The sequence below is a fragment of the Protopterus annectens genome, chromosome 8.part0, assembly GCF_019279795.1.
Source record: "Protopterus annectens isolate FY-2018-M chromosome 8.part0, PAN1.0, whole genome shotgun sequence".
NCBI classification, from domain to species: Eukaryota; Metazoa; Chordata; order Ceratodontiformes; family Protopteridae; genus Protopterus; species Protopterus annectens.
The window spans coordinates 434,856,677-434,871,318 of NC_056741.1; the positions used below are offsets into that span (position 1 = coordinate 434,856,677).

Sequence of the window (14,642 nt, forward strand, 5' to 3'; positions counted from 1 at the left end):
ATTGGCATCTTTTCTACATGTAGTCACGCTTGCCAATAAATGCAAAACAGTTGTGCTACTGTCTCAAAATGCCAAGTGGTGGTCTGCTTTCTGTGTGAGAGTAAAGCAGAGTAGGACATCAAGACCACCAGAGTGCTATTAATTGATTCAAGGGTAGTGAACTTAAACATCAATTCAGTATCCCATTTTCTTGTGAGGTATGAGGGAAAAGTGAGCAGTGTTCAGTTGTTGGAGGAACTGCTACATGAAAGTATCTGTCCTCTACGGAAACGTAACAAACCAATTCTGCTCCCCATCGTTCATATTTAGTGACTGGTGTTTTTGTGTGTGTTAACTGAGATTTGACTAAATGTATTCAGGGCTAATTACTCTACTCGATAAACATCCCTAAGAGTTGATCAGGTAGTCTGGGATCTGAGAACAAGTGTAGACAGTAATCTGGCATTTGGCCAACATGGTAGCCAGGGTAGTAAGAAAATCATTCTATGTCACTCAACTTATAAGTAAGGGCATGGCAGCCGGCTCCCAGAAAGTCATAGTGCTGCTTTATTTGGCCCTTATCAGAGCCCATCATTGAGTATAATGCCCCCTTTTACATGTACCTGGCAGTTGGAATGCCACAAAGGCTCTGTATAAGGAGAATTCTGGGTATAAACACACTATTTTATATGGATAGCCTTAAAGCCCTATCAATACAGTCAGTCACCCCAGGTTACTGAGAAGCAATCTATGCCTGGAATGCAAGACATCCTCGGATCCAGCTCTGATGGACCTTTTTCACATCCACAAAATGAACAGCATCAGAACTGCTACATCCAAGGATATAAATTTTACTTCCAGCATAAAAAAAAAAAAATGTTGCTGTAGGTGTCTTAAAGGAATCCCATGCTCTGAAACAGGCTTCCCATCCATGTGAAGCAAAGTCCATCCCTAAGCATAATCTTGACTAACGGATGGGAAATCTGAAATTCAGGCTGGGTCTGGCCCCTATGTCTCTAATAGTTCTGTCATAACTGTCTGCCTAACATACCCTCTCCTAATAAATGCTCATGATACATATGAACACAACTGGGATGGATTGCAAGGGTAGACTTGTAAAAGGCTCTGGCCATTGGCCTATAATATACCTATGACCCTAAGATCATGGAGCTGTGCAGTTGAAAAATGACCCACATCAGTATTGTAAAACTGTACCGGCTTTAGTTTTAAGAAAGTAGTGTGACTTCAGTGGTAAGTGTAGATCATTGTAATGCTTGCATCTGTTGCTGGTGGTAACTCCTCTGTTGTCATGACTACAAATTTATCTATTCATAAAAGTATGTGTGTTACAAAAGCCAGCCAACCTAGTCTATGACCTGAGTTTCTTTTGACCAGATGATGAAAACAAATACTTGAAAGCAAACTCATCTTCCTGATTTTTTTTTCTGTAGAAACAATGCCCAGGTACACTGAAGAGGTTGTTGAAAGATGTCGATAACAAAAATGAAGACATGATTTATTTTTCGGAGTATTTCGCAATTGTGGCTGGCCTACTTAATGGCTGTTTCCAGATGCATCACATCATGAAGCCCAGACATTAATTGCACAGCTGCCTTGCTTAACAGAACACCGGTGAAGAGGCCAAGCTTTGTATCTGGTGCAGAAAAAAAAATGGAAACTGTTTTCACTGCACCTTCTGCAGCAATTTTTTTTTTTTTTTATATTTAAAAAAAAAAGAGTTGATGCATTTCTGCCTTAAACCGCAATTTGGTTCTTTGTTTAAACTGGATTATTTTTTATGTTCTCCTGTTCTGTCCTAGAAAATTACCCTTTTCCTTTTAATTGTTTAGAGACATAACAGTGTGTGTCAGGACTTGACAAGAAAATGTATAAAGGTTGGGGAGACATTCATTCTCAAATCCAGTTTTAAGTATGAAAGTGTGCATTTACAGTATTTCTAGTGATGATAGGGTGTGTCTTGGCATCTCCAGGCAAGAAAATGAGTCTTTCCTCTAATCAGCAGAGAAATGCTGCTGCTTGCTATATTGCAGAACTGGTAGCTTATTCTACCACTTCTGATGAAGTGCCTATGGTTGGAGATACAGACTCAAGATGGAAACAGGAAGTGTGTTTGGCAATTCATATTGGTACCAGTTCATTTCAGGTTCTAATTCTGAATTGGATTCCCTCAGTCCTTTTTTACATACTGCTATGACTGAGCAAGTATTTGACTACCCCTTCTCCATCCACACATTTAGAGACACCCTTTGATAGTCTGTCTTCATTAGTAAATGAAATGGGGGGGGGGGACTGGGATGATTGTATATTGAACAGTCAGTGTTACGTCCCAACTTAATAAAAGTTTTTTTGTCAAGTAACTTGGATGAATTGTTTCATTTATTGAATGTAGTACAGATACAGAAAGTGATTCTCAGCAGGATTCCTGACTGTCTTGTTCATTTAGACCCAAGGATTCAGTATTATGTCTTTTTGTGATTGCAGCGTGTGCACTTATTTAAAATTATGAATAAGTACAAGAATATAGGCAGATGTGCATTTCTCTTAATGGCCCACTTGGGGTAATTAACTTTTACATGTCAAAATAAATTTTAACTGGTTTGTTTCTCGATACAAGCACATGATTGTAAAGGCAGACCTCAAGTGAAGATAGAAGCGTGTGAAGTGTACCGAAGATGCACATGAGGGGCAGATGTTTACCACATAATGATGTTAACCACCTTGTGTAATGCAAAACCACTGTTGGAGCCTTGAAGAAATGGCATCACTGCAAGTTTTTATTTTCTACATTACCAAACTGTTTATCAGCATAAATGCAGTGGTGTAACTTTGGCAGAATCATATGCTTTTTGTTTCTGGTTTTCCTACACTTTGTTTTAGGAGGCAGTCTAATTTTAATACAGGCAGCGCAAGTTAATAAATTGGTACATGGGCTGTTTTAGAAAGCCAGTCCTCCAATCCACTTTGCAGAGTTGTGTAAATGACTCGTGCAGCATTGAGAAAATTGTCAAGTTGTGCTTGAAAATATTGTAAGCTGCTAGCTTAAAGAAATTATAAGTGCTGTATCACAACTTTGCATTTTTATTTTTGCCCTAGAATTGTCAATATGAACATCTTGTCACACCACCTCATGCAGTAAAGTATAAATGCACTTTTTTCCCTGTCTGTTTTGTAAAACAGGTAAACTCTTCATTCAGTAGTGGCACATATCTCCTAAGACTTATACCTATATGGTTTTGAATATAAAAGTAGAAATGTATCACTGCTACTACTTTACAGTCTAGAGGAATTCTGCTCTTGAGTAGGATTTCAATGCGTAGAGTGGAGTTTATTTGCTTGTTTGAGAGGGCCAGGCAAGTGAGATGAAAGTGAGCATTCTGCCTGTGGTCTGGTGCACACGCTAGAAAATGGGGAATGGTACTGCAAAGCATTCAACAGAAGTGTTGGTGCTGGGCCTCATGCTGGATGCAGTCTAGTATTTCATGTCTGTTTCAATCTAGTTAGGATTCCCCTTCCCCTTGCATAATAGTAAAATCCTTGTACTAGCCATATAAATGATGTCTCCCTCCTGGCTCCCACCCTTTATGGTGTGGATATTATGCCAAGAGGTGCAATTTAAGGACAGCCTGCCAATGTAGAAAGAAGGCCCTGCTCCTAGAAAAGAGAGTAGGATCTAAGGTTTCGTAAAGGAGGAAAGACATTTGGCCTATAGTGCATTATGGGATAGAACAATTATTGAGACAAAAAAAAAATCGGCAAGGACTATATCAAGCAGTTAACCAGTCTCTGAACTTTGAAAATGGTGCCTAGAACCATGTTTTGGGTTTCATCTTTTGTGGTGTGCAACTACCATCGGGTTACTTTATTTATTTTAATGGTTGTTTAAGCTACAAACATTTTCACTGGGGTAGAAATATGTGGAAGAACTTGCAAATTATTAGCCATATGGATAGACTGTAGGAGTGGACCATGCCTAAATTCAGAATATTAGTAGTACTTATTGTGCTGTGGTAGCATTGCTGCCTCACAGTTAGACATTGCACGTTCGATTCTCAGTGTGTCTTCTGTGTGTCGACATGCGTGAATGGGCATTCCTTTGTTGAAGGTTGTGCGTTAGGCCCGGCAAGCCAGCACGTAAAAATCTACTGCCAATCATTAGCGGACCGGAGTTCCGCTGTGGCGACCCCTAACCGGGAAAAGCCGAAAGATTATTTTAGTAGTACTTATTGACCAAGCCAGATTTAGTTGGGGGAAAAGTATTAGTAAAAGTTCCATTTCAATGTGAAGGTTTGTTTGAAAAAGGCAAAGTTTGATGTAGACTGACATATTTTTTATATATGGAGAGGTTACAGAAATGGCTTTCCATCTATAGCTCACTTGCATGAGGTTTCCAGTTTAACCTTGTTCGCCTACATTTGCCTGGGCTGGTTGAGGATTGTCCAATGAAAACTACTAAGCTGAAGAAATATTTGAGTTTAAACTTAAGTTCATATGCCATTAACATGAAAGCATTTGGGTTCCTAACAATGGGCCCACACAGCTTGACGTACTGTTTTTTTTTTTAGTCTGTCATTCTGGCTTCCATTTTTTTCTTGAGTGCAGATAAACATCAGTTGTGTCTGAGACTACCTGTGTGTTTAGGTTGCCAGTCTCCCCAACATCCATGTCTTGCCTTCTCACTCTTCATTTGAGAGGTGCATGGAAAGAATAGGTGCAAGAAGAAGCACGTGGATTCCACTGAGGAATCCCTCAAATACTCTGCCTCTGTATAGTGGAAGTCTCTCCTAATCCATCCTGTACAACAAAGCCTCCTTTGGTAACTGCTTGAATTGTTAACAGCATGGGAGGGTGGACCACAAAAGCTCCTTTCATGGAGAACTTTGTGTTTCTTGAGGCCTTTGGTGCAGGTCCATCCACATCTTTGGTTGTTCCCATCTGGATGCCCCTGTAGACCTGGTGTCTCGGGGCTTGGAGATAACCAGGCATGATGAAACTTATCCATAGAAAACCCAATAAAGTTTCTGTCACTTGTAAGGACAGACCTCCACAGGAACAAGCGTCTGGCCATGGATATTTTTTATTGTAATTGTGGCAGCCGCCAGGACATATCTGAGGAGAGTATTTTGGTACATCTACCTAACAAAGTCTATAGGAAATTCAGATTTGAGTGTGTGTGTGTATGTATATATGTATATATAATATATATATATATATATATATATATATATATATATATATATATATATATATATATATATATATATATATATATATATATATGCTGGTGACTTTTTTTCTTTTTATTTCTTTGTAAAGAAATTGCATTGGATTTTGGTGTATTGTTGGTTCATTTGTCTCTCCACCCAGTAGCTTGGGAGGTAGTCACATCAGACACATGGGTGTTGAGAGACTTGTACAAAGGTTATAGAATTACCTTTTTGTTCACTGTCCAAAACCCCCAGAAATCCCTTCTAGATTTTCTACCTCACCAGAAGGGAGCCAGCAGTAAAAATTCAAAACTTGCTCATCACCTGTGTCCTATGAGGCCCCACCAGACCAGTGAGGATCTGGGGTCTGAGTTTCCTTTTTTTCCAAAAGAGGGGGGGAGGGACAGTGACCCATTCTGGATCTCAAGTTGAACAACTTTTCCAGACCAAATTCCAGCTGGTCATGGTACAGTCCATTCTACTTGCTTCTGTGGTAGGATGTCTGAATCCTGACTAGATTATGGGTGCCTTCCTTGCTCCAGCTGGATCTGTCCTTGGGCATAATTTTGAATTATAAGAAGTCTGCCCTGGAATGGTTTCCCATGTGGTACCAACTTTTCAAACTTGGTTATGGCATACTGGAAACAGGAATATATTAGAACACTCAGATTAGTGGACTGATATTTTACACACTATTTTTGGATGCTATTTTTATCATCATTAAAGGGGATGACAAAATAGCTAAGACTTGGTTATTTTAATAGCACCAGAGATTTTTTTCAGTTCACTTTGTTACAAGCAAGACAGTAATGCATATTTGGTCACGGAGTTGAAGAAAGACACAGTTCATGGTAGATATATAGAAAAAAATCTTTAGGAAAGAGGCCTATTCAAATACATGTTTTCATTTTTCTAGCTGCCACCCCTACCACCAGAAACTGTCAGTAGTTAAAGGTCAACTGGTTAGGGTGACTAGAATGCTGACAACAGATGATTTCCTGGCAGAATGTGAAAATTAAAAAAAAAAAAAAAACACTAGTTCAAATTTAGGGCCATTGATCAAGTAACATCAGATAACAGAGGGGGGCCTGATACACTCGTACTAGAAAGACTTGAGCTTGTATGGCAGTTACGTACAAATACATGCAAACACCCCAGGTTTAATGAAACTTGTTCAATTTTATGTATATTAAAGTTAAAAAGTTTGACTAGATAATTTAGCTCTAACAAAATATCTGTATGTTAATAAGAGAAATGTCTTATGTACACAGTGGCTGTATCCTTAAAAAAAAAAAGGAATCGACATTAAAGGGTTAATTTTACCTGGTAATTAAGGGAGGTAGTTGTAATTGGTTCAGTAAAAACACACATGGTAATTGTAAAACTGGTTTTAAAGCGTGGCATTACACTGTGTGATTTTTATCTGAAGAAGTTCTAGTGCATCGCAGGATGAAAAGTGCTTAAATATTTTTTTAACTGCTGAGTGGATTTTTTTTCCCTTTGGTTGCTTTCATTTTGTATATGTAAAAGGGAGGACAGGATTCACACTTAGCCAGATAAACTACTATGCTTGTATTACAATTTTGTTTGCAGAAGTGAATTTGGTCAGCTAGATAGTTGCCCAAAGCCAGGCAGGCTAAATCCAGAATATATGAACAATATGGGCATCTCCCACATTTGTGGGTCCTATGGCTGGGAGTCTTGGATTTTTTGGGTAGATATTTGTTTTTTCTCAAATAGATTCTTCAGATTGCTACCCGACTTGTAAATGAACATTGATGTTCTTCCCAACTTAAGATGTCACCATTTGTTTTCAAAATGTGCCTGTTTTGAATGATAGTAATCTCGTGTATGACCCCCTGCAGTTTCCTCACCAAAGCTCTGTCCCAAGAGTTATGGCTACAACCAAACTGTCTTGTATCCATGGTTATCTGGTGGTCAGGGTGAGTGCCCAATATTGGTCAAAATCTTAAAGGTCTCTTCCACCACCACTTTAATGATTTTGTCTATAAGAGGGGCTGGGTATCCTTTATCCATAAACGTGTTCTTAAGTTTGCCAGTTTCTGTATTAAAGTAATAGTCCGAAATCATACATAACCTGCCCTCTGACCAGTCCCACCTTTTGCTTATAAGGATGAAAGTGGGAAAAATGCAAATGGTTGCAAAATGTGGGTTTACAGTAAATATTGGAACTAAAACTGCATTTTGTTTTATATTAAATATAAATGGTCCCATCCAAGTAGTTAGTCTCCTTACTGTAAAGGTGAACCTCAAAACCTCTGTTATGGAGTTAAAATAGTTAAACTGTATGATCATATCATCTGGACCGTCCCACAGGATGAAAATATCTGAGGTAAAGTTTACTATGGGCGTAAAAAGGATTATTGAAAACGAGAGGACTCCCAATGGTACAGGACAAAAATGTCAAACAGTGGAGCGCAAGCTGCATCCATAGGAACTCCCAGAGTCCGTTTTCAACACACTTTGAAAAATAGAAAATTGTTGTCCCAAACCCGGTGCATAAGTTCTGATAGTAATCTAATGTCCTTTTCTGTGAGAAATGTGTATTGGACAAGTGAACCCCAGATCTTGAGGTATACAAGTGGGCAGGTCTACCTTGTCCACATTAAGAAAGCATAGGTGGTTGCTGTATAGTTGTGGCTTGAATTGTATTGAAAAGTACCATGAGTCTTTTAATAGGTGAGGTGTGGTATAGTATATGTGTTTGAGAGAACGATCCAAAACTGCAGCTAATGTGTAGGTTTTGGACTGTTGAGCCACCATGATTGGGCTTGGGGAGGATCTCTGATATCCTGAAGATTGAGGGAGTGACAGGATGGTATTGTTCAGGAAGGTGAATAAATTCTCATTGATGACTCAATGAAATAATAAGCCATGCAGATAAGAGATGGATTCTTCTGTACGTAATATTTATCTCCTTAGTAGACATTTGTACACGTGTGTTGGAATACTGAAGCATGTTAAACATTTTACCAATACAATCAGTCGTATGAAAAATAACTGTGCAGCCACAACCCTGATCAGGTTTCATCACTCTAATTCACTCTAAATCACCCTGTTATGAAGGGAATGAAGAACATCCTTTTCTTAAGCTACTAAGTTCCCATAAGAGGAAAAGTTGTAGCTGGTATAAATCCAATTCACAAGCTTTATCAAAAGTCTGGATAAAGGGGTGCATAGGTGGCACAAAAATCCTTTTTTATAGGATGAAGTTGTTTTATGTGCCAACTACCCTTCAAATATGATGGCTAAATTTAATTTTCTTGAGAAAATCTTTAATTCTGTAAGGGTATCTGTCAAATGTCTGACTTGGTATAAAGGTGCACCCTTTTTTCCAATAAGGAAAAATGACCCAGTGTAATATCCAAGTGGCTGTAGTTAAATATCTTGTGTCCATTGTGTTCAAAAATGATATCAGTAATATTAATAACAGAACTCACTATGGTTGCACCATCCTCTAAAGGTGCTACCTTCACCAGTTGTTCCAACTTTTCTTCTCATGCTGGTAGTTTCTGTGATTCCACTTCCTGTTCCAATTTGCTATCCTTTGCGATCTCCAAGGTATCTGAAAATCCATAGGGAAATCTTTTGTTTTATGTCTCGAGAGTTTCACCAGGAATGTTGTCACCATCAGAGTTCCAAACTGTCACAACATCATCCCCAGGTATCATAAACATTCATCTGGGTGCCAGGCGTGTTGGAAGTAAAGGACCCCCTGATGTTATATGCTGTCCTGGTTTCATATTGTTTTAGGTCCCTCATAATATTTTTTTATATTTTCCATTTTTAAGCAAATTCATTTGTTTGTCTAGCTTGTTGAAAAGTGATTCTTACTCAATAGGACAGCAACAATAAATCATTTTTGATTTTAACATCCAAGGCACCAACTTCTTCCTTCAGCCTCCCAATGTAAAATTTGTTCCTTTTAATCAATAGCCATGGTCTTAAAACCATGCCTGGCAAATAAATTACTAAATTATTTAAAAAAAAAAAATAGAGTCTGAAGGTATAAGAAGTAAGGTAGTTCTGGATTTACATTGTTGTTTACAACAACTGGCTTTGTTTAACCCATTTTTAAAAAATTTAATATCTTATTCCTAGTAATTCATTAGTTTTTGCAGTTATTAATTTTGATTCTGTTTTGATTCCTTTGTGTTTCACTAAAGTTATGCAGTGTGTTCGTTTTGGTCAGGTATCTGTCCCTTTAAATTTTAATTAGAACTGAGGAGGTGAGGTTTTTAGCTTGAGCCAGCTTCTACTGAAGTCTTTGTTGCAGCTTACTGGATGAAAATGCTTAACTACTGTGTGTTATGTAGTTTTTTTTTTATCCGTTGTTAAATTATAGCGCTACAAGTTTTCTAGAACTACTATCAACTGCCTTTCATTTTTGGCTTTCCTGGTGGTCTGGGTCACACTGTGTTTAATTGTGTAGTATCTGAACTGTCCTATCCCCTGTGCTGAGAGGATATAAAGGTTTGGTAATGGGCAATGTTCTCTCAGCAATTTCTGATCTCAGTGCACATCCCAAGTAAATCCAACATCCTAGCACACAGTTTAAACAGGAACATTCTGCTGTCTCACAAGTGGTCCCAGAATCCAGGACCTAGTGGCCCAAGTTTTCAACCTCTGGGGCACCCCCTGCTGTGACCTGTTTGCTTCCCTGTCCTACACAGAAGTTTTTATGCCCTGATCTCTTCAGAGAGAGATTCACTGAGAGATGCTGTGCTGCATACTTGGTCCCCTGGGGCTTCTTTATACCTATCCCCCAACTTCTCTGACCATTGTAGTTCTTCAGAAGGCAGCCTGTTGTAGACTGCCAGTAATTCTCATTACCCCATGCATGGTTCTCCTTCCTTTGGCCTCACCTACTTCACCTATCCTAGGTGCTAGATCCTTTTCCAGGTCTCATTTCTCATAGGTGTGTACTAGGCTAATGGCCCTGGAGCCTTTACAAACCTAGCCCATAGGATTACCCTGACATCGTTCCACCTGACCTTGGTTCCCAGTGCCTCTGTCAAGTAGAGCCACTGGACTGATCCCCAGGGTGAATTTTCTATTTCCCATCCACTCATCCTTCAGGGCTACTTCCTCTAAACATATACTCCTTTAAGCTAGCTGCATGGTTCCTTCAATTCTGATAGCCAGAAATCCACAACCCTGTGAGAGAGTTGTTCACATGATTTCTTCTTATTAGAAACTTTCTGCTAGGAAGATTTACAGAAGTAAATGGAAGTGTTTCTCTATTTGGACTTCTGCCAGTGCTTATATTCCTTATCGGCATCCTTAGCTGATATTCTAGCCTTCTTGGCTGGTCTTTCTGATCTTGTCTATTCTATGATTCAAGTGGAGCTAGTTGCCATTTCCACCTTTCACACTGGAATAGATAATACCACTTTGGCGGTTCTCAAGTTTTTTTAAGGGGTGTGTTTTTATTGCATCCATCTGTTTGTGATCTAGTGCCTCCTTGGGTCCTTTCTTTGCTATTGCAAGTTCACAAGATCTCTTTTTGAACCAGCAGCAACAGTGTATTTAAATTTTTTTGTTCATAGAAAACTAATTTTAATGGTAACTGCAAGCACTTCTTCCTGATTTGATGTTTCATAAACCAAGGATTACATTGAGAACAAGCCATTCCTTTCTTTCAAAGGTTGCTTCATAGTCCAGTCTGAACCAGTCCATTAATTTATTGGTCTTTCCAAATTTCAGTAACAAATTTGAGTATTTACTACATTGTTTGGATTTTCGTAGATAGCTTACATTCTATATGAACAGAGCCAGAAGTTTCAGAAAATCTGACCATCTTTTTGTCTCCTTTTCAAAATCAAGACTAGGTAAGTTTGTTTCCAAACTGAACTTATTGAGATGGCTTTCCACTTATAACATCATTGCATATACCCTGAAAGGAATTTCTTTACCTGAGAAGAATTCGGGTCATTCCAATAGAGCAGTGGGCTTCCATTGATGTCATTTGTGTAGCTTGCTTGGTGTAACACTGCTACTTCTGTATCCCATTGCAAACTGGACATTCAGTCTAGGTTTTCTTTTGGTTCTACAGTTTTGTGGAATGTTCTCTCCTAGGGCTACCTTTTTTTTTTTTTCTTCTTCATTGGCTGGGGACTTTGTATCACAAGTTGAGAATGGATAGAAGAGAACATCAGTTATAAACATTATGTTCACCTCATAAAGATAGATCTGCGTTGTCTAATTCCATCCTTTTTAAGCATGCCTCCTTCTGTGCCCCCTTCAAATTGTCACCTTTAGTGAGTTGCTCCTGACAAGCCTTGTGGTTGGGCTTTGAATCTGTGTGTAAGATGTTATTTTATTGCCCTCTATTTCTTGCAGAATGATCACTTTGTGTGTTATAATTCTAGGGACAGCTGTGGGGCAAACTTAATCTGAGGAGATGCTGATGAGGGAGGGTATTGTGGGTAGAAGAAGCGGAGCTCATGTGCTGAAGATTCTGAAAGGGCTGGATTCTGATCTGATAGACCACAGGTTTGAGGACTGATTAAGATGACACATCTTATGGAAAGTATGTAACTTGTTTGTTTGTCTTTGCTGTGTTTTCTTCTAGTAACAACTGCTATGTCGCACTTTCAGAAAGTAGTAAATCACAGAGGCATGGCAGCTGCTTCAGTTTGGTGAAGAACTCTGGATTAGCATATTTGTCAAGGAAATTTTTACTCAAGCTGACAATTAGTACATAACATTTTGGTAAAAAGGAAATTTCTAACTTCCATAACATTTCACACACTGTCAGTAAGTGATTCCCATGTCTTTTAGGTTTTACTTTGTAACCAGTACTGCCTTTATCTCTCAACCACTGGTTTTGCTAACTGAGCAGAAACTAATTGAATGCATACCTGATTTATGTTCTGCTTTTTTTTTTTTTTTTCATTTTTTTCCAGTGGTTACAAGAAAAAGACAGCACTCATCACTGTGACAATTGGAGTATTCCTTTGGTTGGTAGTTGTATATCTGAATAAAGGCTGTATGTTGAGTGGTGAGGTGCTGGAAATAACCGCATCATATAGAGGATAGATAATAGTTCCACAATATCTGAAAGGGATGTACAATAAACATGTTGTAACAGTGTAACAAAGTATCACGTTTTGTGAATGTAGCTACTGTCACAGCCTTGAGGCATGTATTTTATTCTAAATGTCTGAGAAATAAGTCTGAATTTCATGCACATAGGCCAGACTCAGTCTTTTGAACCGGATATTAAGAAATGGGACTCTTGCATTTTCAGATGTTCTTCGTGTTTCACTGTTGCAGTCATAACTGTAGGGTGATCCTGCCGGCAGGCAGCCTGAGGTCAGCCAGAATTCCAAAGTCTGGGTCCGGCGTCGGCTGTACCAGCAAGTACCCTGACGTCAGAATGTAGAAGTATAAAGCTGACAGCCGACGCCATCTTCTCCAGTCTTTCTTGCCGTGCGGTGGAAAGCAGCTCGCAAGTTGTTGGTTGGAGGATTCTGGACAACGTGCTTTGATTGTCGTCGGTCCGAAGTCGTCTTCTTCTCTTCTCAAGCTAAGTACTCCGTTGGGGAAACTTTTTTCTTGCTCCTCCGATGTCAGAAAAAGTTAATAATTGTATATCGTGTGGAAAACAAATACCTCATAAAGATTTCCACTCTTACTGTCTTCCTTGCTTAGGCCCTGACCACGGCGTTTCTTGCTGTCGGTTTTGTGCCAGGTTTAATTCTCGCACTATTAAGCGTAGGTACGATTGGGCCTTGAATTATTTCGGTAGACGGTTCAATTATAGGATGTTGTCGGATACTTTACCAACAACCGGAATTCACAAAAAACGCAAGGACAAGGACAGGCCTCCGAGGTCCAAACAGGATACTTTGCAGCCGGAGCCAGCTTCGGGTTCGGCGGTCGTCAGTGAGGCGCTTTTGCAGCCCCTGTCATCAGCCACTTCGGAACCGATGGCCGACACGGACTCCCATGGGGAGCCAACTAGGCCCAGTATTTTATCTGCTGCAGGACCTTCGGACATCACTCCTTCAGATGGGTCCAGAACCGCTGTGCAAGTACCGGCTTCTGAAGGGGTTTTCAGGCCTTCTCATATCACTATTACTACCAAGACAAAGGCAAAGTCAAAGACTCCTGTTAAGCCAAGGGTTTCTTCTCAAGCTTCTTCGGATTCAGCTCCCAAGACCCAGAAGCAATTATTAAGGATGGCTGAAGATTTGCTTACTATGATTAGGGGTTCTCACCCCCCTCCTGAAAAAAGGCCTAGACAGGATATTCCTTATGATTCCTCTGATCAGGCTTCTGTGTCTTCAGTCTCTTCCTCTGACCAGGATTATTCTTTTCCTCCTCATGAGGATTCTGATGCAGAGGACTCTATTCCCTCTGCTTCTCCCCCTGAAGATTTTTCTTTTGGGGAAACCTTGCATGAGATGAGAGCATTTTCATTGGGAAGGTCAGGATTATTCCGCTTCCAAGAAGAGACTTGGGGAATTTCTCCTTCTCCCTCAACACAGACCTTTGGCTATTCCTCCTGTTCTTGATATTGTGGATGATGCTTTCTCTGAAGCTAACCTGAATCCTGATTCTTTTCCGCCTGCTCCTTCTAAGCCGGATATATTTTACAGAGTCCCTGATTCCCATCAATTTTTGTTCAAGAACCCTTCTGCAGATCCTGAAACTATTTCTCAGGGTTCCAAGGCTGCTAAGGCCGCTTCATCTAAAAATCCTATTCCCTCTGAAAAGGATTCTTGTGCCTTGGACAGATGGGGCAAAAAGGTATACTTCTGCTACTCTTTCTATTAGAGCTTTAAATTGCCAGTTTCATATGTTCAAGTATCAGCAATTTCTTTTGTCTGTTTTAAAGCAAAAACTTTCAAGGAATTACAGGATGTATTGCATGCAACTGAACAAGTTAGCAAACATAGTTTACATTGTGGTTTTGATGCTTTTGAGGCTTCTTGTAGGGCCGCAGCCTCTGGTACTGTTATCAGGAGACATGCTTGGCTTCGAGAGCAGAATTTACCTGAGCAAGTTAAGGCTAAATTGTTAATTGTTAGATGCACCTGTTCAGCATGATGTTTTGTTTGGATCTAAGGCTGAGGAGGTTATTAAAAAGATGGAGGATAAAGTGAAATCTATGCAGACTGTTAAAGATTTCTTACAAGTTTAGCCTCCTAGATTTTCTAGAAATTGGCCCTCCAAAAATTGGTCCTTTCCCACATCTGACAGGCCTCAAAGGGGAAGATATAGACGCTCCAGTGGTCGGGATCAGGCTCGGGCCTCTTACAGGTCCAGACAATGGACTGCTTCATCACCTAGAAGGGGAGAAGACAGATCCCAATCACAAAGGAAGCAGACCCAATGACTCTCTCTGTTGGGCTACAGGTCCTCCTTGCCTGGAAGCCCCTCTTGGAGGAAAACTTTCTCTCTTCTACC

The 14,642-nt window shown here is 39.7% G+C and overlaps 1 protein-coding gene across 2 annotated transcripts in view; it reads left to right on the plus strand.

The window, feature by feature from the left end:
- LOC122808853 (protein S100-A10-like) overlaps nt 1–2,357 on the plus strand; it is a 50,626-nt gene extending 48,269 nt beyond the window's left edge. For both annotated transcript variants that reach the window (XM_044079951.1, XM_044079950.1), the window contains exon 3: nt 1,431–2,357. In XM_044079951.1, coding sequence (XP_043935886.1) covers nt 1,431–1,580 — 150 coding nt within the window. In that variant the 3' untranslated portion in view covers nt 1,581–2,357. The remainder of the gene's footprint in view (nt 1–1,430) is intronic.
- Nucleotides 2,358–14,642: the final 12,285 nt, after the last annotated feature.